The 26,636-nt window shown below is 36.9% G+C and overlaps 1 protein-coding gene across 9 annotated transcripts in view; it reads right to left on the bottom strand.

The window, feature by feature from the left end:
- Positions 1-3,067: 3,067 nt before the first annotated feature.
- Positions 3,068-26,636, bottom strand: part of ANO5 (anoctamin 5) — a 76,368-nt gene continuing 52,799 nt past the window's right edge. For 7 of the 9 annotated variants that reach the window (XM_081938550.1, XM_081938553.1, XM_081938555.1 and 4 more), the window contains 11 exons: positions 26,503-26,563; positions 24,792-24,943; positions 23,343-23,420; positions 21,879-22,101; positions 20,877-21,046; positions 17,883-17,980; positions 17,329-17,459; positions 12,981-13,186; positions 11,303-11,484; positions 9,180-9,285; positions 3,068-6,423 (listed from right to left, as the gene is read on the bottom strand). In XM_081938550.1, coding sequence (XP_081794676.1) covers positions 6,199-6,423; positions 9,180-9,285; positions 11,303-11,484; positions 12,981-13,186; positions 17,329-17,459; positions 17,883-17,980; positions 20,877-21,046; positions 21,879-22,101; positions 23,343-23,420; positions 24,792-24,943; positions 26,503-26,563 — 1,632 coding nt within the window. In that variant the 3' untranslated portion in view covers positions 3,068-6,198. Of the gene's footprint in view, positions 6,424-9,179; positions 9,286-11,302; positions 11,485-12,980; positions 13,187-17,328; positions 17,460-17,882; positions 17,981-20,876; positions 21,047-21,878; positions 22,102-22,822; positions 22,898-23,342; positions 23,421-24,791; positions 24,944-26,502; positions 26,564-26,636 lie in introns of all 9 variants that reach the window. The other 2 variants (XM_081938551.1, XM_081938554.1) reach the window with 1 other exon arrangement.

Raw genomic sequence — 26,636 nt, 5'->3', positions numbered from 1 at the left:
TTTTCAAACACTTCTGTTCCAGCAACCATTTTCATTATTGCCATCATTCGTTGTAGATGAAGCAGGATGAGAAACTAGATAGCAACAGGTAGTTTTGATAGACTCAATAGATGGGCCTGAAGATCAAAAACAACTTATGAGGGAATGGGTAAGAAATAAATAGGATTGCAATTCTGTGGCGTCACTTCTTCCATTGTGATAGATCCAGAATTTGGGGTTTAAGACAGAAAAGGAACCAAGAAATAACACAGCCTTAATCATATATTGTAAAAATTCTATTACAGTTAAAAGTAGACAATAAAAAACACAATCCAGAAATAGCTTCTTCCACAAAGTGAACAGAATTCACTTTTATACCATGCAAAATTTTACTGCTTTGCTGCAAGTTAGACTTGTAGTTCTCATTAACCACAATATATCTAATTTATTTCCCTAATTGGGGGATCATTAGGTTAATTTGTCTAATATTTATTCATTAACTCCTAAAGTGTATCAACTTCACCTACATGTCTTGCATATTTCTTTGGAGAATTTCATTAACATACATTACTGTGTAGTACTATAAAATCCCTCTTATGTATTTTGCATTTTCTTCTGGTATTTTTAGAATCATGGAATCTTAATATGTCTTTCTATGTTAAATCAGTATTTATAGGAATCTAATATTCTCCATGTAGTTATTTGTACATAAACAATTACTGTTACTTTACTGAAACAGATTAGCGCTGAGCAATCTTTCAAGAGATGCTTTGTTCATGCTATTTTATGTTGTAAACGTTTTTTAAGGATTTGCACAACTTTCATCCATATATAATCTAGCAGATTAAAATATTATTGGTGTTTCCTGAGGTATTCTTTAACTATGCCTAGCAACTGCCCTTTTTGTTAAAATTATGCTTTGTATTAGAAATACTATAAACAGAAAAGTGTTATCAGCCAAATAAATTAATGAAAGCAGTGTCTTTTTTCCCCCTACTCTGTAATTGGCACAGAAACAAAGGAAATCCTGTTTTAGCTATTTTCTCTTGGGCATGGATTGATTTTCTTTTGTTCTATAATGAAAGAACCAGGAGAACAGCATTCATACTAATGGAAGTGTAGATTAGTATTGCCTTGAATACTTATTGCCCTGACCAACAGCTATAAGACCAATAGTCTGGTGATATCACTAGTCAAGAAATTTTAGATCATTTTTCCTTTAATTCCAGTCATCATGAAGGCTCACTGCTTTTGCAAGAATGGGCAGAAAGGCCTCCAACTAGGAATAGAGAAAAGGACTATTGAATCATAGGCAGGAGTCCATCAAAAGTCAGGATGATAGCTGCAATCATGTGTATAACACATTGAGATGGGCAGGACTCAGTGGCAGCTGCCATTTTGATGTTTACCTGCCCTGCAAGGGCCCTTAGTTATCTCTAGTTCTTCATTACCTAGAAAGATAATCATAAGGATGCTTTTGCAAAGATTAGTATTTAAAATACACCTACCTATTTAGAATATGACTGCAGGGCACAACATTCAGCTCTGGGTACAGTGCTAAAGCCTGTTCTAAAGTTGTCCCAAAGCTATAATAGCAAAAAAAAAAAACCTGTAGATTTAATTTCTCCATGTCATAGAATAAGCTGAACTTATTTGCCATCGATAATGTCCTCCCTACCCCCAGAAAAACATAACTGAATTATAAGCATTTTGAATCCCATTGTTAGCAAGAAATCCCACTGGCTGTATTGCAGATCTTATCATGACAACAACCTATGCATATATATTAGAATTTTTATATGAAAGCAAGGACACAGATCTCTTCAGCTAAATAGCAAATAGAATTGGAATCTATACACCATGTCCTGTATACTATTTATTCAAGGAAAGGAACATGGTAGTATCTTTAACTTTGGATTTTACCTGAATTTTACCCACAACTAGGAATTGTGAAATGAGGCATTTTTCTCATTGAGAAATAGCCATTGTTTTAATAGAGATACATGAATTTATAAAATATGTATGTGTACTATGCATGACTGGGTCAAGATTAGATTCAACGTGCACTAAAGGATATCCATATGTATTCTGCTTAATTGTGTCATATAGTACAAGAAATCAATGCAATTTGGGTGGTTTGGATAGGATATCAAATCTGAGCCGCTAAAAACTGAGTGACCATTAGAGGACAGCAAAGCAGTACTTGACTTTGCAGAACAAAATAGACATATTTTCAACCTATCATAAGATGGTGTTTGGACAGTGTGGTGTATGAGTCATTGGACAGTATGCATTAACAACCAAGCATAAGATGGGAGGTAGAAATTTGTCTTCTGCAATCCATATTAAAATTGTGCAAGTAGATGAGAAAAAGTATTTAACTGGTAAAAAGACACTGACATAAGTGTACTATGTATACATGTTTAAGGCTACATAAATATGGATGACACTAGAACAGGGGTGTCAAACTCGTGGCCTTGGGCCAGAAGTATCACATGCTGGGCACGCTCAGCCCTGGTTTAGCAAAGGGGGGAAAAGTTGCCATGTCATGTTACAACAACGTGTCATCGCGAGTTTGATACTCTTGCATTAGAAGAAAGCAGAAAGATACAAGTTGAATTCTGGTGCTAAGAGAATCCAATCAACTGAATTTTTGCAACTCAGCTCAGGTAGCTGTAAAATTGGCACCTTGCTCTTTTCATTCTTTTACGAAGTACAGAATCCCACTTCCTCCTCCTTCCCATTTTTTTTTCTTGAAAACAGCTTTTTCTTTTCTTTTTGAAAATTCGTGCCAATCATTGAATCAGTATATAATCAACTTCTGTAGCTACAAATCCTGGAATTCTAGTTGCAATTCCATACGCACAAGAAAGTGATTGTCAGAGAACATAATGGGACTCATTATAGACAAAAACATAGGTTCAAAGAATAAAGTGGTAGCACTTATGTACAAATTAAAAACCAATTACTTTTTTTTCAAATGAGCCAAGGGAAATAATTGTTCGAAAATACGGTGCACTATTTAGATACTACTCTGGCTTTGGGATGCACTTATGACTCAAACAGCAACAGCAAACCATGCAGTAAATACTTTAAGAATAAATTTATTTTAAACATTGTTTACCCATTCCCCTGCTTTCAGTGACCCTGGACAGAGGATAAAGAAACAATAAGAATTTGTTTTTGTGAAAACAATCTGAACTTGTGAAATAACAACATATGGTGGAATATGACATAACCACATAGTATTTCATTCTTCCTCTTTGCATCTCATTCCTTTAAAAACCCTCAATGTAATACAATATATTTAGAATGGCACATTTAAAAGTCAAACAAATCCTACAAATGTTTCACATACATGGAATACAAAGAGAGTTTTTAATGATAATTCATGAAAGCAAGATAGTGTTAAATGTACTGTTTGCTCCATAAAGTATTATGACAAGGATTTAGATATGGCATTGATACGAATATTTCATATTGTCCATTTTGTTTTATAAGAACATTCATAAAGAAAGAAGCAGTGATGTTCAGTTATGAAGTAGGTGAGTCCATGGCTACATATGTAGACATTTGGTGATTGCAATGCATTCTTTGGCAAACTGAAATTCACATTACATATTTTTATCCTAGCCATGCATACCTTTTTTTGCATTAAAATGGTATTCTTTAGCACATTAGACTAATCATAAATAGTAACAAAAACAAGGCTGTTTAAGGATGATAAAAATTTTGATTCAAAATCTGTGAAACACAGTATAAAGTTAATTCTCAGTACAATTCAAAAGACAATAATTATTGTCATACTATTTTCCAAACATACATCCAACACCATAAATTATGCACTGATTCTATGACCTATGCATAAATAAGATACTGGATAAGAGCATGATGGTTACTGAAATCCAATTTTTATAATGATTAGACAGCTGGTTATCCTAATCAGTATTCTAAACAAACAAGTTATAGAATAGTCCAAAGATTTTCTGTATTTGCATATGAAAAAAGATGGAAGATTCTGTAATATATTTGATACCAATTTTGAAATCTGTTTTGAAATCCAAATACTACTTTGCTCTGAGGCTATGTTAATATTATTCAAAACCTATAAATGATTCAATTCAGGAAAACTTGAGCAAAGAAAATTAAATGACAGACAATATCATTGTACATAGTCATTTTTGGATTTTGTAGTGTTCAAGGAGCACTGTATGCATAAATCTGGGAATAATGCTGTTTTTATCAATCTAAAAGAAAATTTTTGATAGCATTTTGAGGGTATAATTTTACCTCTTTTACTGTAATAAACAGAAATTCTGAGTCACATGCTGACTGGCATTTCGAATCTTTAACAGTTGATTAGTACAAATACTTTATCTTAATGAAATATGATGTCTAACATGCTTCATTTTGATTGATAAATCCAGTAATGTTTATATTCTTTGATTAAAATTCCGTTTAATTAATTATAAAGAATTAACTCAATTGGAAATTTGCAAAACTTGCTCCTGTCTGGATAAGTTGCTGATAGACATGATTGAGTATAAAAGCTGCTAACCTCATGATACCTGTGAACTGATTTTTATATAACATCATGCTATATGATTAAAAGAACTAACATTTTCACACCCATTCTTTGTTTTTTAAATGAATATACAAAAGGCACTAAGCAATGGCAAAATAGATTTGGCTATAAAATTGTAGTGAATTTTCAAAAATAGTTGCATTTCTTTAAAGTTATATAACAAAACAAGGAAACCAAATGTAAAAGGCTTATAATTAGTTTCACATACACAAGACACACACAATTGATAAATAAGACAATAAATCTGCAAAATTGTTTTAACATACCCCCTTTAAGGATACATTCCTTGACAATATTTAAACAATCACAATTTCTTAGCATTGGGACTGACTACAATAATGTGCATAATATTTCATTCATTAATTACTAAGGATACATACTCTTTACAAAGAAATAGATCAACTTTTAAGGCAGAGTCACAAGAAATGGCTTTGCTGGTAGCCCTTCTTTAGATATTTGAAAATACGCTATTTTAATATTTAAGTATGTTAAAATAGCATATTAGTGGACAAAAATTCATATCAATTCAGTGGTTTGGGTTTTTATTAAATAATTTCTAACTAAATTTCACATTAATTTTGGTTTTGAGTTTTGCTTTAAAAGGTAATCAAATTCTAATTGTATCCTATTGAAAAATAATCTATAATTCAGTTATTTGAGCCTTTAAAAACCGGCAAATAGACTGTCCACCTCAAAAAGGCATTCAAAGGTGCATATTTGTGCAACAGAAATTATTCATGATACGTGTAAGATTGTCCAAGTATTAAATGCTTGAATACCTTATGAAGACCAAAGCTTAAAAAGAACACAATAGCGCCTATGGGCAAGCAGAGAATTACAGAATAGTACTTCTTTAATATTGAGCAAGGCATCTGCTTTTCTAACATTTACCTCTTGGAATAAACTTTCCAAAGAAGTTTGTCTAATATACATGTTCTTGCTTTGCTAATCCTCTCAATTGCACCAAAGCTAACAATTATTAATAGGCTGAGTAGGACTTTAAATTTGGAAACAGTCGTATTAAAATGAGTAAGGGCCACCATAATCTGTGGTGTTCTTTAAAATCCCAAGACAATGATAAAACACCACAATTTCCTTTCCATCTGTAGCACCATGAGTTGACCGTGCAATAAGTGAAGACCTCACATCAGACTCTTGGCCTTATCATTTGATTTATGCATGCATTCATAAAAAAATCTGGGTTGGGAGAATTTTGTATCTTTCTTGGCAACTCTCCAAACCTAACAAGGGGTAAGCCCTTTTCAGTATTGACAGTTTATGACTTTGAACTCCTGCTTACATCACAGAGATCTGGGAACTATTCATTACAAAAGCACTTAAGATAATAGTATTTCCAAGAAAGCATAGTCTTACAAAAACAAGGCAGTGGAAGAGAAAATGCGGTGACATAAATTGAAGCCTTCAAAGTTAAAGAGCCCAAACAAAGGTGGGGGGGGAGGTATGTGGACTGCCCAACAGTCAAACCATATTATCTCCTTCCTAAATATCTTTAGGAAGTAGATTGGTTAAAAATACCAGAAAGCTTTCAAGGCATACTATGGATAGAGCTCATTGGAGATTCTGGACAACAAACTTTCACAGGCTGAAATTCCAGGCAAAGAGTTCTCTTCGAGTTACATGGCTTGTGATAACTCCACTATTCCTTCACTAGCTATGACTTCCTTTTCCATGCTGGCACAGGTCCTACCTTCAACCAACTTCTGTTTCAATTTATTGAGTTCATACTCATGTAAGATTTTTTGTGTTAAGTACTTCTCACGTTTTATTTTAGCCTTCACCTCAGATGGGACATCTGGAATCATCCAGGCCACAAAGAATTTTACAATGAAGACAACATGCTGGAAGAGAACACAAAAGAGAAGAATGCATGAAAAGAGGTTACGGAAACATTGCGTCATTTTTCCTTCATTGTTTTAAATGTTTGCAATGTGCGCTTGAATAAGTGAAGTTTAGCACTTCTGCAACATTAAACAAATATGCTTTTGTCATTGCCAATTTTAGTGCTCCAATTTTAATGTTACCAGTGAATTGGTTGGATAAGTGATGAAAAAAAGAAAGTTTCTACTGCCATTGCAATTTACCTTGAATCATAAATCAGTAAATTTAAATGAGTACTCATTTAAAAGCACTCCTGACTGAGTTCTTCACTCACAAAAGTAGAAGATCCAAGTTCAATGTAACAATAAAGTGCCATGTTGCATATGCTAAGAGCAAATTCAGTAGTCTAAATACCAATCTTTATGTAGTAAAATGATTATATGCAAAAGGAAGATGATTGTGGAGAACCCTTCAGCTTGAAGAACAATGCATCCATAAGTTCATGCGTGGTAACTGATCACAGATTTGCCTAAGTTTTTATATTAATGGGGGACTCTAAAAGAATTCACATGTTCGGTGACTTTAACATTTTGACTGGCTGCTGAAAGAAGCCAAAACAAAGGAGGCATAGAATTGTGGATGCCAAAATGGCACACACAGAGATGTCATCATGCAAATTCTGCCTTTATGTATTTGCATTCAAACATAATCATGCATATTTTGTTTCCTTTGTCCTTTTCCCTTATTACCTCCACTAATGAAAAACAGCATGTCCAGAAATTGTATGGTTAGATAGTTAGCAGCCTGTGCAAAAATACTCCAAATGAAACTTTTTGTCACAAGTCTCATTTTAAATTAACTGAGTGTCTGAAATATTTTGTAGTTTGCATGTGTGTATACTACATATTAGTGTGTTTGTGTGCATACAACATTTTTTGGAAATGGTTTGCCATGCTGCTTCCTAAGGCTGAGATGTAATGACTGGCCCAAAGTCATCCAGCTGACTGACATGCTTAAGGCAGGATTAGAACTCTAGTGTCCTCATTATTAGTCCAGTAACCACTAAACCAATTTATTTATTTACCTACTTTCCTACTATTCATACATATACACATGCAGATTCTTGTTTGCTACATGCATCATTACTGTTGTACAAGTTGCACTAATTACAAGTTACTTTCTGGTTGTAATTCTGGGTGCTGGAAATCCCCTATAAAGCCCTTCATGGAATAATGCTGTGTAATTTGAGGGACCACCTAACTCCAGTTATTTCTTTCTGTATAATATATTTGGGCAGCATGAGTGCACTCCAGGCTTCCTCCATTAAACATGATCATCTTGTGGGACCAAGAAATGTGTCTTAGCTGTTTCACTCTGGAATAATATCCAAATCTCTCCCCCAATATGGGTCCCATGCTGCAAGCATTCTGGAAGTCTCAAAATGTAGCTCTTGTTCTCAAGCCTGGGATTAGAGGTTTTGGGAAAGATTGTAAACCACCCAGTGTGTTTTTGGAGTTGGGAGGCCGCAAAATCCAGTACAGAGCTAGCTTTTGTAGGTGCTTAGAAAATAACAGTATATAATTTACCAATATTTAGTAAGTGGTAAATAGTAATGAACAAGAAGTAAAAATGAGATCCTACTTTTGTAATTTATTGATTTATAATTTCCAGATTTTGCAATCACCCATTCATAACTCTGGGCAGACTTAAGTGACTAATTACAGCATAATTAAGGATCAAATTGTACCAGGATTTCAATTCCCATATTATCAAAATGCAGCCTTCTACTGATCTGGGCTTTATGGAAGAGTAACTAGATGAAAGCCTCTCCTCAATGCAAAATACATGAAAGCCTGTTTAGAGTTTGTTCCTCACAGTCCGACAGTCCTTCAGTTTTTTTACAAACTCCAAGTGGGCTTTCATCTGTTTGCACTGAGGAGAGGCTTCCAGTTAGCCACTCTTCCATATATTCCAGATTGGTGGATGGCTGCAGTAATGGTTGTCCTTCTGGAACTCTGTCCCATCTCCGCACAAGATCTCTGGACCTCAATCAGAGTGATCATGGGTTCTTGATAACTTCTCTTAGTAAGGCTCTTCTCCCACAATTGCTCAGTTTGACTGGGTGACCAGCTCTTAGAAGAGTCCTGATTGTACCAAACTTCTTCCATATGAGAATTATGGAGGCCACTGCTCTTAGGGACCTTTAGGGCAGCAGAAATTTTATTGTAGCCTTCCCCAGATCTGTGCCTTGCAATAATCCTGTCTCTGAGCTCTGAAGGCCATTTCTTTGGCCTCATGGCTTTTGCTCATGCATTGTCAGATGTGGCATATTCTATAGAGAGATGTGTGCCTTTCCAAATCATGTCCAATAAATTAAATTTACCACAGGTGGATTCCAATCAAGGTATAGAAACATGTCAAGAAAAATGTAAGGTACAGAACTAAATTTTAAGTGTTGTTGCAAAGGGTCTGAATACTTATGCCAATGTGATATTTCAGTTTTTTCTTTTTGATAAATTTACAGGCATTTCTAAAATTCTGTTTTTACTTTGTCATTATACAATACTGAGTGTAGATTAATGAGAAAAAATAATTTCAACCGTAGAATCAGGCTAAAGCATAACAAAATTGACAAAAGTGAAGGGGGGTATGAATACTTTCTGAATGCATTATATATAACATATATACCTTTCACTATAACTCAGCATTGACACTAGCATATTAAATTTAGGAGAAGAGCAGAAGAACTTAACAATAATTATAAAAACCATTTTACCTCCATAATAATTATAAAAGCCATTTTTGCAGCCAGGATGTGCCAGAATTGCATTGTGTGCATGTACTGCTTCTCATGGTCTGGTGGATATCGATAATCCCTGTACCTGTTGAATATAAACATCTAAAGGTGAGCGGCTACTCTGAAACACAGAATATTACAATTGCTGTGGCATTTACATTCACATAAAGCTGTCAGTTAGGAGGACTTTTGATCCCGATTTTATTGTTTTGTTTTTTCAGTACAAAATCTGACTCATGTTTCTCATTTGTTCAAGCATAGCAAAAGCCAAATGTGAGAATATATTTACAGGGGGAAAAAACTACACATATTAAAAGAGAGCATAAGGTGAACTGGGTAGCACAATATGAAACATGAGTTGGCATAAATGAACAATAGAATACAAGATGAGTAGTAGTAGGCTCTACAGTACAAACAGAAAAGAAAAAAAATGCTAAAAGACAATCAAATCAGTGGTGGGATTCAATTTTTTTTTACTACCAGTTTGTGGGCATGGCAGGGGAAGGATACTGTAAAATTTCCATTCCCACCCACTCCGGGGAAAGGTTACTGCAAAATCCCCATTTCCTCCTGATCAGCTGGGACTCGGGAGGCAGAGAATAGGTGGGGCGGAGTCAGTCAGAGGTGGTATTTACTGGTTCTCCAAACTACTCAAAATTTCTGCTACCAATTCCCTAGACCTGGTCAGAGCTGCTAAATACCACTTCTGAATCAAATGTATTGCATAAGACAAATGTATGACCAGCAAAGAAACAGAGATGGTGGATAGTAGAAAGCTACACCACAAATATGGCAACCCTTTCATGTTAAACTAAATTCCATGGGAAAAACCATGGAAAATTATATGATTACTGAAAGGCTATTCTATCGCACATAATGAGACATCTGTTGGACAAGAATGCTGGATAGAAAGAAACTGAGACCACAGGGGAATATCTAAGCTTAAAAATAGTACACATATAAATTATCTTTGCTTAGCTCTGGAAAATGCACTGTGCAACAATCATCCATCTCATGTGCATTTCTACTTAGAGCATCTTGAAATTATAGAATAATCAAAGATATTCCCACTAAAAAGTGCAAGTCCGTATCAAAATGCATAGGGAATCTAATTCCACAATGTAGTTCCTTACGTTTTCTGTATTTTAATACAAAAGTTTGTTTTGACTATATTTAATGGTATAAGCTAGAATAGTCTGGCAGTTCATTAAGCTTGTTTGCAGAGGGAGGGGGGAGGGAGGGAGGAGGGAGGGAGGGAGGAGGGAGGGAAGGAGGAGGAGAGGGAGGGACAGAGAGCAATAATAAAGAATTGATTTGTATGATTTGATTGATTTGTATAGTTGTGTGCTTTTTTTTTTTTTTTACTAATGGGTGGGGTGCCTGCAGAAGAGACCTGCAGTGAGCAATTTTGAGATTTGAGGAGGGGGATTGTTATTTCTTTGTGAGAGATTTTTAAAATATGGTGTAATTTTTAAAGGTAGGGTGTCTTTAAAATACAGTGTTTTTTTAAAAAAAATGAATAGAGGCCAATGCTATGTATTTTATTGTACTTTATGAGAGCAAATATGTTGTTTTGACTTCTGTAGAAAGAACAACAAACTGTAGAGTTTAGCTTGAGGACATGTAACCTTTTTAGCTATTATTTGTCCTCTGGCTGTGGAGACTGACAAAGGCTCACATGAGTTACAAATTCAAGCCAGGAATAAACCAGTTCTTGATTAACAAAAATCATGGTTTGTAAACTAAGTTTAAACTCTGTGGCCATCAAAGTAATGTCTATTATCTGAGATGAATTCAGATAATAAAGTGGAATAAGCCATAGCATTACAACATCTTAGCATTGGAACTGAATTACATTTATTAAAGAGTCAACTAATTATATTTCCCTATTTCCATAATTGATATTTCCCATATTAATTACCATAAATACATCTTGCCTGCAATCATCTCTTGTTATACAACTGATGGCTAGACAGTTCATAATGATGTCAACATCATACATGTATAAAGATCAGAAAATAACAACTGATATTTTACAACATGTATACTTATTATTATATTTATATCAATATAAAGCATAAAATGAAAGAATTGCAACTAACCTGCAACTGGTAAATTTGCCTGAATTCTGTTCAGGTTTTTGTTTTTCAGGAAAATCTGAGATTTGGAATACTGAAAGGCTATTATTAATGTATCCAGACATGGGTAAGTCAGGATCCGCAAAATAGGCATAATAGTATACTAATCGAGGAATCATATCAGATGTGAAGGCTACAATAAAAGCCTGCAGGAAACAATTGGTTATTTATGTTAATTAAGAGATATCTTTGCATGTTCTATGCATGTTAACTGATTAACTACTCAGTGAAAAAGTATACATTGATTTACAATTAAGTTATACTGCATGTCATATCTACCGTATTTTTCGGAGTATAAGACACACCAGAATATAAGACGCAGCAAGGTTTTCAAGAGGAAAATTTTAAAAAAAGTTTTGGCACTCTGCAAACCTCCCAAAAACGGCCTATTTTTCACAAAAATGGGCCCGTCTCCCCCCCCCCCAAAAAGGCATGAATAGCCTTTAGGGAGCTTGCAGAGTGCTCCCGGGGGGGGGGGGAACGAGCAAAAAACGTCCTTTTTTTGCGAAAATGGGCCCATTTTTTGTAAAGAAAAAGGGCATGGATAGCCTCTAGGAAGCTTATAGAGTGCTCCTGGGGGCTGGAGGGAGGCTAAAATTGAGCAAAAATGGGCTGTTTTTTGCTCATTTCTGCACTCCCTGCCCCCAGGAGCTCTCTAAAAGCTATGCACGGCCATTTTGGTGAAGGGGTGGGGTTTCAGGAGGCAAAAAATGCTGTATTCAGTGTATAAGACGCACTCAGATTTTCAGCCTCTTTTTTGAGGGAAAAAGGTCCGTCTTGTACTCCGAAAAATGTGGTATGTTAATCTCTCAAATCACCCAAAACTAGTGACTTTAAAGATTTAACAGGTTTTTGCCCACATGTACCCATGCTTAACATTAATGGTAAGTAATTACACCAGGAACAGAAGAAAAACAATAACTTCACAAACATTAAATAAATCCAATTTAATTTTAAAACCTAACAAAACACAAAAGTCTGTTTCCAGCTTCAAGGACCTTAGAGTAGGAGATTGTTGAGCTCCTTTCTCAAGTGATTTTTACCACATCCGTTGGAGAGATAACTCTTGTTTGCTAACAGTGTTGGTATTAATTTTAACTCTATGTCTCGGTATTTGGAAAGTTGTATTTTACTTCTGTTATTTCCCCGAGCATCTAGCTGAACATAAAAGTAGATACAAACTGAATTAATCAATCTGCAGTCATAGTTCTGAGCCATTAAAATCAGAAGCAAGGGCTTGGAATTCTGTTCTAAAAAATAATGAGATATGATTTATTCATGAATAAATAAAGTGTCGTTGAAATTAAATTTATCTAGATGGAAACCTCGTGATTTACATTTATTTCTGTAAGGAAACCTGATTTTGTTGGAATATGCTTATTAGTCAAAGAATTGCAGCCTACGACCTTCCAGATGTCACACACCAACTCCTATTTTGCCTTTTCTCAGGGAGGTACCTATACTGAACCAGTAGCATCAGAAGAACCACAGATTGATTATCTTAGGGTTAATCACCTTTTAAAACTATAACAAGGAATTAATAAAATAATAAATTAATAAGGAATCACACTATTTTTATGACCTAGTTGTTCAAAGTGCTCTTATTAATAGTTTTGGGTATTATTTGCCTTTGTTTACTTACGTTTGTGACAACGGACAAGATAGCCATCCCATTTAAGATTTCTTGCCAAATTCCTATGCTATGAGCTTTGGCTGCCACAGGCCTTCGAAACTGAGTGGTAAGTTTCCAAGAATCAACTCTAATCTCCAAGATGTTGTTCATCAGAGCAAGTAGAGGTGCCAAAGGAAAAGACGCCACAAACAGAGTAATAAATCCGAACTGAATAACTGTATGGATAGAAAATAGCAGATAAACAATTGAATGAAAGCTATGAAAAGTTATGTTTGAGATTCATATATTTAATGCTATTAGAAACATTCATGAAAAATCAATAAATTTAAGTGCAAGAAATATTCCTATGTGAAAAGCAATTATTGGAGATGTGCAAAATGTTTTGATCTCAAACCAGAACTCACTATTCTGACCTCTTCAAAGTATTTAAAGTTGAATCACTTCTCAAAGCTCCAAAAAAATATTAAAATAGATGAAGTTAGCAACAGTTATTTATGAATAAAATGTATATTGATTGGAACATAAAACTTATAGAAATATACACTGAAATTTTTATTTATTTATTTAACCCATTAGCATTCCAATATTTAAGTGGCTCCTATAAAGACAAGGGGGTCAAACTTTTTCCAAACACCAAAAGGCAAGACAAGAAACAATGGATGGAAACTAACCAAGGTGAGAAGCAACCTAGAAATAAAGAGAAAAATCCTAATGGTTACAGCAATCAACCAATGTAATAGCTTGTCTTCATAAGTTGTGGGTTCTATTTCCTGTTTAGGTGTTATCCAGCTCTCTATCTAAAGTGTTTTCAAATAGGTATACTATACTTGATCTCAATGCACAATTTAAAATTTGTTCTATAAAAAAAACCTTTTTGATGAAAAGCATCATTATTGCATAATTACCCAGGATATCTGCTTACCATTAAGCCAAACCCCACTACATGAGGAGAAATGTATTCAATTCCACCTGTCAGACATGCATATTCACACTTTAGTTTCCTGTGAGTATCCTCCAGCTGTCTAGACCTCATTCCCTAGCCAGCATGACTACTGCTGAGCTTTTCTTGTTGAAGTCCACACATTTGGAGAACCCCAGATTAAGGAAAGGTATTTTGTTTGCTGCACAAACAACCAGAAATGTTGAAGAGGCCCTGAGTTTATTCATTGTAGTTGCTCTTGGTGCATCCTCACTAAAAACATATATTATATAGACTTCTGTTTTCTTGTCTCTGAGTGCCTCTGTGTGGCCAATTCTGGCATTTTAGAAATAACATTCCATTATCAAGGACATTCTTGTTTGTCATGAAAGGTTTTTTTTTAAAGAACAATATTGTATCTTTTAATGGGCTAGTTTGAAAACATTTCAGATGCTTTGCTTTCAGCTTTCAACATCTAAATCACTTACAAATAAGGCACAATACAATAGCCATATGAACTTTTAACCTGTTCAGGCAAAAATACAATGTAAATTCTCTTTCCTTTTTAACACTACTCTTCCTTTTGAACAAACTGCATCCTTGAACTGCTATATTTCAAAGCATGAGGAATCATTTCATTTATACCTATAAAATTGCATTTGCCTCCCTGTGATTAGAATTCAAAGTCAACCTATTTATTTTCACAGTGGCAGCTTTAATGAAAGAGCCGTGAAATGTATGAGTCAGTGTCCCGATTGTTCATTGATCAATTTAAATAAGACCTAGCTTAGTTATTTTCCCACTCACTCTTGCAGTGCACAGGTCTTTATTAGATGTTATGATTTTATTAATCTGTGTTAATGTACCAACAGTTCACCACCCATGTTATACAGACCATGCTCCCAGAAACCAAATCTCTTCCATGAACAACACTCAATTAACTAGACATTCATTAGGAATATTAATTCTCTCAATGGATTGGATAAATCCCATTTCATCCCCTAAGTCAGAGGTCTGCAACCTTAATCACTCAAAGAGCCATTTGGACCCGTTTCCCACAGAAAAGAAAACACTGGGAGCCAATAATTTAACAACTAGTATGAATGGGTAGGCATGGCCAACTCGATGTCACTCACTCATTCCCAGTCACATGACACCCCCCCAGCCATGCCTACCCAGACGGTCATTAGGGCAGAGAACCAGTTGTTAAGTTATTGGCCCCGCCTGGCCCAGTCCCGCCTCATCTTTACCCTCCCAGCCACCTCTTGCCAACCTGGCCTCGGGTGTTGTTCATCTCTCTCTCTCTCCCTCTCTCTTCCTCCCTCTCCCCCACTCCCCAACCCACACACCTGGGGAATAAGCTGCCTAGGGAACTTCAGCCACATCCTCTCTGTCTCTGGAAAGATACCTTGTATTGCAAAAGGAGTGACTGTTCAGGCTGTTACATCACAGCATCATGAGGTTTCTGCCTTAGATCATAACATGCATTTCAGAGAAGCATCATCTCAAGCAGTAGCACACTCACACAGGAACACATACGCATCCTGCAACTCGGTCCAAAGTGGCCAGAAAATATAGTTCCTGGGTGTCCCTGAAGCTGCTTGGCTGGCAAAGTACAAGCCGACAACCCTGCCCCTCATCACCAAGGCAGCATCCACTAAATCCTTGCAAAACTGGGCAAAGGCGGAGAGAGGGGAGCAGACAGAGCTGAATCTGTCTCTCTCTGTGTGTGTCTCTCTCTCACTGTCTGACTGCAGCAAGAAATGGCAGACGGCTATTTCTGGCCTTTGTTTGTGCTGGATGCGCAACCTGCTCTCCGTCCCAAGACACTGGCCTGCCCCACGGCACAGCCAATGCTGCTGCTATTGCCAGGGACGAGTGGGGCATGGTCGCTATGTGTCATAATGGGCTCCAGGAGGAGGACAGGATCCCATCACCCCCATTGTGAAGCACACTAAATTTCACTGTGTTGCACAAGGCGCTGTGAAAATAGCGGGCAGGCCATGGAGGTGGCAACAGTAGCGACGTCGGCTGCTTCTCTCTGCAGGAGAGAGCCACAGCAGAAGGTTAAAAGAGCCACATGCGGCTCCAGAGCTGTGGGTTGCCAACCCCTGCCCTAAGTTCTTCAGCTTTCTTCCTAGAACTTCAGAGTCTTTTGTCCCCTTGCGAGTAAGTAGATGTACGTACCTTCTAGTTGGCTTTATGAGTCTTGAATCTGCCCATCTGTCTTTCGCTCTATCTATCTTATGTGAAACTTATATAGCCGCTCATCTTACAAGTGACTCTGGGTGGCATACAGCAAAGTAGTGATTTTCCAATGTTATTTCTTAATATATACGTTTCTTCACCATTTTCTCCTAAAATACTTAATTTTTGGGGGGAAACCTGGTGCTCTTTGAATTAATTTCCTTTAGAATCTTTGACTTTTTAAACATCAAGATGAGTGTGGCATTTTTCTCTCTCTCAATTTGAGAATCAAAATTGTTAAGTATAATTCTCCCACTCCTTAGGAGGAGGATTCGGTATGAAACTGCTATCCCAGTACTATAACAATACAGGAATTCTGAACATTTCCTGAAGGAAAAAGCAGACAGCATTACTAGAACCCCAAGAGGTCCATGGGATCTCACAAGCATTTCATGTACAAAGGAGGTAGACCTCATTTAGAGGCTGTTAGAACTGACAACTTGGTTATTAAGAAAAGTGGTCACTAAGTTAAACTATGACTGTGATTATGATCTCACTTGAGCTTTCCTTTAGTTTACAGACCTGTGAAGGTAATAAATGTGAGAATTGCTCACAATTTAGTTTTTTATCACTTTCCTAACTATAAACGATAAGTTGAAGGAGACAGTTGCTAAACAAAGATCACCTGTACATCTTGTCTATATACAAAGCCACACTGCATATATTTTGAATTGGGCAGCACCTGAATTTAAATAGATAATTGCTTAAATAAATACCTTATAAAGAATAGATTTATCCCCTCTTTACTCAAAGAATAAGTCAAAGCTGCCAAAGATGTATGTGAAATGCTCTTAATGCATGTCAACCAAGAGAAGTGAGCTCACATGTGATACTCATCCACTACACCAGAGTTCCCAAAACTTTTTGCGCTGGTGGCCTGGAGCCGGGAGAGGAGGAAAAGGTGGGGTGATTTTTGTGCGAGGGGCAAGTGCATTTGCAGGTACAAACATGAGCACCCATGATGTTTGTAGCAATGCTTGCCTGATTGGAGCTGCGAGGAGCCACAATGTGGCTCATGCAAGAGGGGCTATGAGTGACTGCAACACTTGCACGAGTGGGGCCATGTGCACACCAGCTGGCCACTCATGTGGCCCAGTAGTGGTTAGCTCATGGCCTGGTAGTGGACCATGGACAACAGATTGGGGACCGATGCAGTACACAATGCTACTTGTTATCGTCTTTTCTGCTTACCCATTTCTAGGTATTCATAGAAGAGACCCAATGGTCCAAAGCTCTGCAAATCATGATCCTGCTCCCATCGACTGTATAAATTCTCTGGGTTGCTTCTTGCCTTCCGACGACCCCACCAATTATAGATCCAGCTAAATAGTGGAAAAACAGAAATCACTGTTGCAATAGTTATTTTTTTAAAAGCAAAATCATATAATTCTATGACTTGACACCACATATATTTCATGTGGGTTAGAGAGAGTTACAGTCTAAATCCCATGATTACATCTAAGTAGAACTGAACAGGCGAGCTGTGTCAGTTGATCCATTCCCTGTCCTCAAGCGCTTGCCAGATTTATTCTTAATATCTGGGGTGGGGAGAGGGTACTGAACACCAGCAGTGTTGTTATCTGAACTCCTGATAATATAGTAGTGTCAAGATACCTGTAAAGATTACGTTGATATTGATTCATTAAACTGAAGCCAAAGGACGTGGCAGAATTCACAAAATATTCAATTAATGAACTGACCGTCTTTGAAACATACAAATAACTCAGTATTAAGATATTACTTACGGGACTATGGCTTCTTGAATATTACCCCAGATCTGTTTGCCAGCCATGATGATGGTGAGCTGGGTTGTCAGTTCTATCAAGCATCCTGCAGGATCACACTGGTAAAGAAATAAAACAAAATGCAATTTGTTATGCCTAAATAGCAATGGCAACATATCTAAGACAGAAGGTATTATATTTTTTGGAGTATAAGAAGCACCTTTACCCCCCCCCTTTCCAAAGAGAGTGAAAATTTTGCTGCACATTATACACCAAATGTAGCCCCACCCACCCTCCAGCCCCCACCCTTTGGCCTCTGCCTCCCAGCAATTTATCTCCTTGCAGCAAACAGGAAAAATGGGGCTTGCGGAGATGGCAATAGGCTATGGCAATCCCTGCAGCCTGAAGCAGCTGATCGTTGGGAGGCCCATGCTTAAACTGAAATTGAAATGGTGTCAAGCCTGTAGTTATGTTCCTTTTAGGATCTGCCACACTTTCTATTATTTTCCTATGCTGTTTCATTAGTGTAGTAATTGGGAGGGGGGGTAGAAAGGAGTAGAATTGTGGAATGTGTTGTTGTCATTCTTTCCTAGAAGCCAAGATAATCTTTTGTCTCCGCACCTCGACATCTGACCGGAAGCAGTTGGGTGGAGATGCCAGCGTGGAAGAAGATTGGACCATGTGATGGATTTATGGGAGCGGGCATAAGATTATGAACTTTCAACTGGGTGGAATTCCAGGAAGCAAATCAGAGTTGGAATTTACACAGTCCAACACATTTCTGTCTTATTACATTGGAACTTTAAGGATAGCTCTGCCTTGAACTCTGATTTAATTCTGCATGATATTTGGAACGCTGACAAATGGGGTGTTTGCTGTTTGTTGCAAGGAGGCAAATTGCTGGGATGCAGAGGTAGATTTTTTTTTTTGTAATCAGTCTAAACTGAAACAGGATGTTTGCTGTTTGCTGCAAGGAGCTAAGTCAATAACTATAAACGCCTATAGAATGCTCAAATTATTAGACTTATTTTTTAAAGACTGCTTTATTATTATTCTAGACAACTTAACAAAATGAAGTTTTTTAAAATAAATGATTGATCTGAAGAGGCCCAGTGCTACTGTATCTTCTTTTAAATAGCAGAGAATAACGTATACATCCAGAAAGCCACATCAATTTTAACAGCATCTGTACAAGTATAGTCTGCAATGTAACACCACAAACAGTGTATATCATCTGTCCTGTTTGCTGTTTGATGTAAGGAGGCAAATTGCTGGGAGATACATATTCCCCCCCCCCTGTTTTCCTCCCTATTTTTCGGAATATAAGACACACCGGAGTATAAGACGCACTAAGGTTTTGAAGAGGCAAATTTTAAAAATGATTTTTGACTCTGCAAACCTCCACAAAACAGCCTGTTTTTCGCAAAAACGGGCCCTTTTTTTCAAAAAAAAAAAAAAAGAGGGCATGAATAGCCCTTAGGCAGCTTGTAGAGTGTTCCTGGGAAAGGAAAAAATGAGCAAAAAATGGTCCATTTTTCACAAAAAAGGACATTAGGAAGCTTATAGAGTGCTCCTGGGGGCTGGGGAGAGGGCAAAACTGAGCAAAAAACAGCCCATTTTTGCTCATTTCTGCCCTCCCCATCCCCCAGGAGCTCTCTGAAAACCTCCTACAAGCTATGCACAGCCATTTTGGTGAAGGGGCAGAATTTCAAGAGGCAAAAAAATGTTTTATTCAGTGTATAAGACGCACCCAGATTTTCAGCCTCTTTTTTGAGGGAAAAAGGTGCATCTTATACTCTGAAAAATATGGAAGGTGCATCTTATACTTCGGAGTGTCTTATACTCCAAAAAGTACAGTATTTCAGAAAGCAATAGAGTGTGGCCAGCTTGCTTTCTTCTTTCAATGACATGAAGAAAAATATTCCCCATGGTTTAGTTATCAAATATTAGCTGTTAGCTTTCCATAAAGTTTTAAAGACTTGGCTATGCTCCCAAGCCTGGGATGCTACATCTAACAACGGTCCTGCCTCCCGCTACATTATTCACAGGCCAAATGTCTTGCTTTGTATGAACTCGAATTAGATGTTTTCATGTTTTTTAGTGTTTCAGTGGTTTTTACTGTTTTTATTCTTTTAAAATGTTTACAAGATTTTAACTGTAGTATATGTTTCTGGATTGTGAGCTGCCCAGAGTCATTTGCCGAGATGGGTGGCTATAGAACTCAAATCAATAAACCAATAAGAAAGACTTATCAGTGGAGAGATTTCACAACTCATGTCAAGGAGATGCTACTCGCTACTGCATTCAAAATGTGCCTTAACCACACCACTAGTTAACTGGATCCAGTCATCAAAAAATAAATATTTTGGCAGTTCTTATTTTAAAAAAGTTAGGACATATAAATATGATAGAGCCAGGTCAAAGGGTATGCATGCTACATCAATCACACATACGGGTTATATTCCCTTGCCTATTTAGTAGTATGTATAGATGATAATTCTCCATTTCTGCCTTCACTGTACTTTTCCTATTTCATCTTTTAATTTTCTTCTCCATGCAAATCTTCTGAGCTTCTATTCTTGTTCTGATTGTGCGGATTTCTAATTCAGGAAATAAACTGGTTCCCAAAACTTTTTGTCAACCTTCCAGATGTCCTTTAAAAATTTCTGGATCATGATGAATTCAAGTGTCACAGGCGCTTGGAGCCTCACTCATGTGAATGTCACAGGAACTTAGGCACTCTCACACGAGCGTTGTGGGCGCTCATGGCTCCACTCATGTGACCATCGCAGGAACTCTTGGCTCCACTTGTGCGAGCGTTGCAGGTGCTTTTGGCCCAACTTGTGTGACCAATGGGTGCTCACGGAAATGCCTGGCCCTCCTACAAAACCATATGCTCTTTTCCCCCTCTCTGGGTCACCAACCCAGAAAAGTTGGGAAAATCTGTTCTATACTTCAAAGCAAGGTATTTAGCAATTTTTTCTCTCAAAATTCATTTTGAAAGTTATTACATACCTCTTCATTTCTCCAGCGATTGAACATGTATGTATAAGAACCAGGGTATCCTACAAATTTCCCTTTGAAGAAAGCTACATAGAAGCATGAAGAGTAGTAGTTGACAAACTGAAAGAGGAACATCTTCATAGTAAGTCTGTTTTCGTACTCATAGTGGGTTCTTGGTATTTCTGCAAGATAAAATAAACAAGGATTTAATTCTCTTTAGGGAATCAAATGTTATGAAGCCTCAGGAATATGACAAAAGGCTTCTATATTACAAAGTTTGCTTCTCCAAGAGAGCATTGGTAGAGCTATGAATCTACTTAAGTCACCATGTATGAGTCGGTTGACCATATAACTTTTCTTAATGAATAAAATAAATTATCTTTTGCCCACAGTGTGTGTACAGAACAAGGAAACAAGATTGCTATCATTCCTAAGTGCTTTAACTAGCACAGAATTAATTCTTGGAAGTAAATACTTGTTATCATGTTTCTTTTATACAAAATATAAATAGAGATCTCATTTATTTAAGCAAAATAATATATGAGACACATCCCATTAAGAACTTCCTTGCCTTTTGTCAAGAGACAGTTATTGTAATCTTGAGAAAACAGAAGCAATTTTGCTCAACTAACTTCCTGAGAGTTCCACTTGCAGTCAGATACAATTATGATTAACACTGTTGACCCCACAGCTCTTAGGAAGGTACAAGTTAAGAATTAGCGATTGTACAGCTTGAAAAGCTAGTCAGATAATCTAAGAGCAAAGCCAAAAGGGGTAAAATATCCTTCCTCAAACTGCCATTCTCCAGATATGTCTGATTATAAATTCCATTATTCCCTGAAAGCAAGGCTAATAGGACCCAAGGCTGGGATACCTGACAAAAAGCAAGAACCCCAAAGAATTTTAGAAAATGTTATGCATGTTCTGTTTTCATGTGCTGATGATTTCAACCCATGTAGCAGAAGGGGCAGAAAACGTATTGGTGTAAGCTTAGCCAACATGTGACATACCTACCCATATCTGTGATCCAGATGGCTATCCTCTCGTATAGGAAATTCAATATCATAATGATGACAAAATTGAGGAAGGATGCTGTGACTGACGTTGCCAGTTGTGGTGTCAACAAACCTCGAATGGGTTGCAGGGTTTCTGTGTTCTCCATGATGCTGGCAAAAGCAGCATAGACTGCAAGGCGGTAAACTATGACAGCTATCATGCTGGCTATGATTAAAGAGATCTGAGATAATCACATAAATTAAGACTACTTAGGATTTGAAACCAGAGAAATTAGTGTGTCATGCAAACTGCACATTGTGAATAAATGTCTAGAAAGTTCTATCAAGATTGCACAAAATAAGTGGAAGAAAACACTATCTGAATACTTCTGCTTCCATAATGGAATTAGATTGCTTGTTTTTACTTTTATTTTTTTAAATAAAATAATAATTATTTCTGTTATCTTCTCCTTTCTGTTCAGAGAAGAGTTAAGCATGCAGTTCTTCATAGGAGCTACAGTCCCAATGGAGCTGTAACATTTATTGTTTTGTTCATTTTAAATGCGCCATGCAAGTTTAGGTAAAGCATACCAGTGCAATTCTATCACATAATCCACCAAGAAGAGTTGGAAAAACATTATGTAGATGTAGCAACAACTGCATATTGCAATTTGAACACATCTCAGGTAAATCCTGAAGGATGTGTCATCAATAATTACACAATAAGAAACTGCTATTTAAAAAGGGGTGGGAGGAGGTACTTAGGCCATATATTATGTATTCATTGTGTACTTTGCATGGCAGCAGGAAGATAAGACTGGAAAAAAGTTAGTCAGAAATCATCGAAGCAACAAGCATGAGTGAAAGAGATCCAAAGCAAAGAGGGCCATTCTTGCATGCTAAAAACCCAAGCTTAAAAAGTGATCAGTGGCATGTTAGAGTGATGAATCAAAAAGAGCTCACCCAGAACAATACTGTAGTTCCTGAGATGCAGAACCGTATAGCCTGGCTAGTTAGAGGTAAATAAGGCTCCAGCTCCTGAAACAATCAAGCAAGCACAGCACTTTTCACACCCGCAGTCACAGTTGTATGTAGACCACTGCAGAAAGCAACCTCAAACATTATGAGAAAGCAAATCCCGTATCCCCTCCCTCACAAACGCATAATATGGCACATTTCCTCTTTTGGGAGAAAAGCTGGAGTGGCAGACTGAATGAGAGGTTGCCCATTTACAAGGTCATCCTATTATTTATTTATTTATTTTAGGCTTTACCGTGACTTTATGAACAAATGTTGCTATTTGAAAGTTGAGAGCAGATTTCTTTTCAGTGGCCAATATTAATTGTTCAGAAAATTGTTCCGTAGGTACTCCCATTCATCACTCCATATTCTGATGCTTTCCTTTTAACCCACTTGAAGAAATGGCTTGTTTTATTAGTTTTGCCACTCTTAAGCTGCAGCAATTGGTGCAGCCTTCTCTTACCCAAAACAATATTCCAAAGTATAACAAGCTCAATTTTCCATATTCATGAATGCTGTTCCTCTTAAACAGTTCTAACTCCTAAAACATCAGTTGAAAAAGGAATAATTAAAGAATGAAAAGGCTTCTGCTGAACATCAATTGATTTTAATGGGATTTTGGACTGGTTCAAATAATCGTAGCTTGGTTTGCAAAAAAAATGCACAAAACTCTTGGCTGTATATACAATCCTTCACAAGTTTTATTTCTGGAAGAGAATGATTCCCAAGGATGGATGAAAAGGTCAGTTGTGTATGCCCTTGTCATGTTTGCTCATATAGATCCATTATGTACACATAGACAAATCAACGGAAGCATATATATTTCACTTCCCAAATAGGTCTTCATCATTGGCAAATTATAAACACTTTTTAATTAGCAGACTATAAATGCATACTGTAAAAATATCTTAACTGCCTTAGCAAGGAGATACAGTGCTATCTGTTCCTTCAGCCACTTGGGCTTTGAGAGACAATGACAATTCTATGAAGAGACAGAGAGACACAGAGAGAGAGAGAGAGAGAGAGAGAGAGACAGAGAGAGAGAGAGAGACAGACAGAGAGAGACAGAGAGACAGAGACAGAGACAAGACAGACAGACAGACAGACAGACAGACAGACAGACAGACGAGATAAGGTTCTGTTAGACTGCCTTGGAGATAGGCAGGTACTACCAATCAAGCAAACATTATGATATCGACAAGGACCAGAAGAAAGAGGTGGGATAGATTTATCAGGGCCTTGTGACAGCAATCTCAGGAAGAAAAAGTATGAGAAGCTGGAGAAGTACTAGGTCTTATGGAAGAATTAGAGAAGATATGGAAAGTAAAGACCAAAGCAGTAGTAGTCTTTAGATTTAGAAAGCTAGCAAGTCAGAGCAAACATAGAAACTTTCTCCATAATACTACATTTCCCCTAATTAAGGTTTTATTTTACTTTACTTTACAGCAGCAAAGTAGCACCAAAATAAGAAGGGAATCAGTATATTTCTTTCTGAGTAGTTGAACCCATTTCAAGATCACAGTAAATTATATAAACATATTAATGCATATTCCTATGCATTATTTATTCCTAGTAAAATGCTATATGATCACCTATAGGGAAAGCCTGATAAATCCTGGTGCTCCTATTATCAGAGTCTCAAATAATAACCTAAGTGCTGATGCTTAAAATGAATTTGCATTTAACCATCTATTGCATTTATACAATTGTATTATTGTAAAATCTGTTAAAACAATACACATCTATCATATTCTGGAACAAATATGTATTCTTAGGCGGCATGTTAAACTAGCATAGTAGGTCTTGAGAGCAAGCTCCACTTAAGGGTTCTCCAAAAAAAGCTACCTAAATCTTATTAATTCCACAACCTGCAAATGATTTTTATCTTGTAAATGAGGATTAACAAAATCACCTGAGTTACTGGATTTTTCCTCCTTTGTGTACATTTTGCTTCATACTCTGGTCTAAGTTGGAGTTGTTGCTGTTCTTCCTCAAAATCAACTAAATCCCATTCATATTCAAGTCGAGCTTGACGTCGCTTCCAAAATTCCAAGAAAAGTGTAACTAAATCAGAGAAGGTTAAGCAACATAGAATTCGCCTAAAAATATTTTGAGACACTTTTAACTTTAACTTTTATTTAATTTATAAACCGCACCCTCTCCCCGAAGGGACTCGGGGCGGTGTACAGTCATATTAAAACACAATATAAATACATATAGATAGAGGAGGCGGCATACAAACTGTACAATAATAATTAAAATTAAAAATTAGAAATACATTAAAATCTACCCCTAAAAAACTACCCCAGAATAAAATAATTGCCAGGAGGATAAAGATGGGACTATAAATGGGCTAGGCCAGCTAATTGGAACAGTTGGGTCTTGAGTTGCTTACGGAAGGAGCGGAGATCTGTAGTGGTTCTGATATCGGGGGAGAGGTCATTCCAGAGGGTTGGGCCCATCACAGAGAAGGCTCTACTCCTGGGTGCCGCCCATTGGCATTGCTTAGTGGACGGCACCCGGAGGAGTCCCTCCCTGTGGGAGCTAATTGGTCGCAGGGATGTATGAGGTAGGATGCGATCCCGCAGGTAACTAGGTCCTGTGCCTAGAGACAGCATAAGACCATAATCTTAAATAGTTTCTACTGTTTTACCATGTTTTCCCAGGGTCTTATTTTCTTTTGACCCTTGAAATAAGCACTTGGCCTTATTTTCAGTGAGGTCTTATTATTTTTGAGGTGCAGGAGGTGGCGAGCGTGGTCACCTCATGGCTTGCTGCTGTGTTGCAATATTTTCAGGGAGGGCTTATTTTGGGGAGATGGCTTATTTTAGCACATGCGCTCAAAAGCCTGATTGAGTTTATTATCTGGAGAGGTATTATTTTCAGGGAAACAGGGTAGTAACAGAATAACAGGGTTGGAAGGGACCTTGGAGGTCTTCTAATCCAACTCTCTGCTCGAGCAGGAGACCTTAAAACATCCCAGACAAATGGTTGTCCAGGTCTTCTTAATAAACCCCAGTCATAGAGCACCCATAACTCCGGGATGCAAGCTAGAAGTAATAGTTACTTATTCAAATATTTACAAAAAGTATGTTAATTATACTATAAAATGATTTATTTATTTTTAATAAAAGTGGATATAATTATATCAACAGGACCTCAGCTAGTCAGAATTAACTAGTTGCATTATAGCACAACTAAAATTACTTACTTTTCTAAGTCACTGAATTTCAATTAATAAACATATTTAGGTAAATATTGCAATAATATTGAAGAGGTTCAGCATGAAGGGGAGAATATCATGCCCGAAACTTTGTCCCTATCAATCAACTGAAGACAGGTTTAATTCAACTATCCAGTTTTCTTTCAGATCAATAATGTTTACAATTTGTCATAGTAGTTCAACAAAGCTTTGTATCCTGAACAGGTTTTCTATAAATGGAATGGAGTCTGATCGAGCACAGAATATTTATTTATGTCTTCTTTATTTTGTGCAATTTTTGTAACACCCATTTAAATGTGATAAGTATACAAATCAAAACAAAAAATCATGTCTGAATAAATAACTCCCAACTCCTTAAAATTAATTCTGAAAACATTAATAATGAAACAAGTATACTTACCCCAGATGCCCATAAATATTGCAAAAAAGAGAGTTGCCACATTGTCAAACAAATGGGAATACTAGAATTGAAAAACAGGCATTATCCATTGAGTAATACATGAAACAGTGTGTATTTTTGAAAATACAAATGCT

Source organism: Natrix helvetica, assembly GCF_964273705.1.
Source record: "Natrix helvetica genome assembly, chromosome: 1".
Lineage (NCBI taxonomy): Eukaryota > Metazoa > Chordata > Lepidosauria > Squamata > Natricidae > Natrix > Natrix helvetica.
Note: the sequence above shows the minus strand (reverse complement) of the source record. Positions and strands in the feature narration are given on the sequence as shown.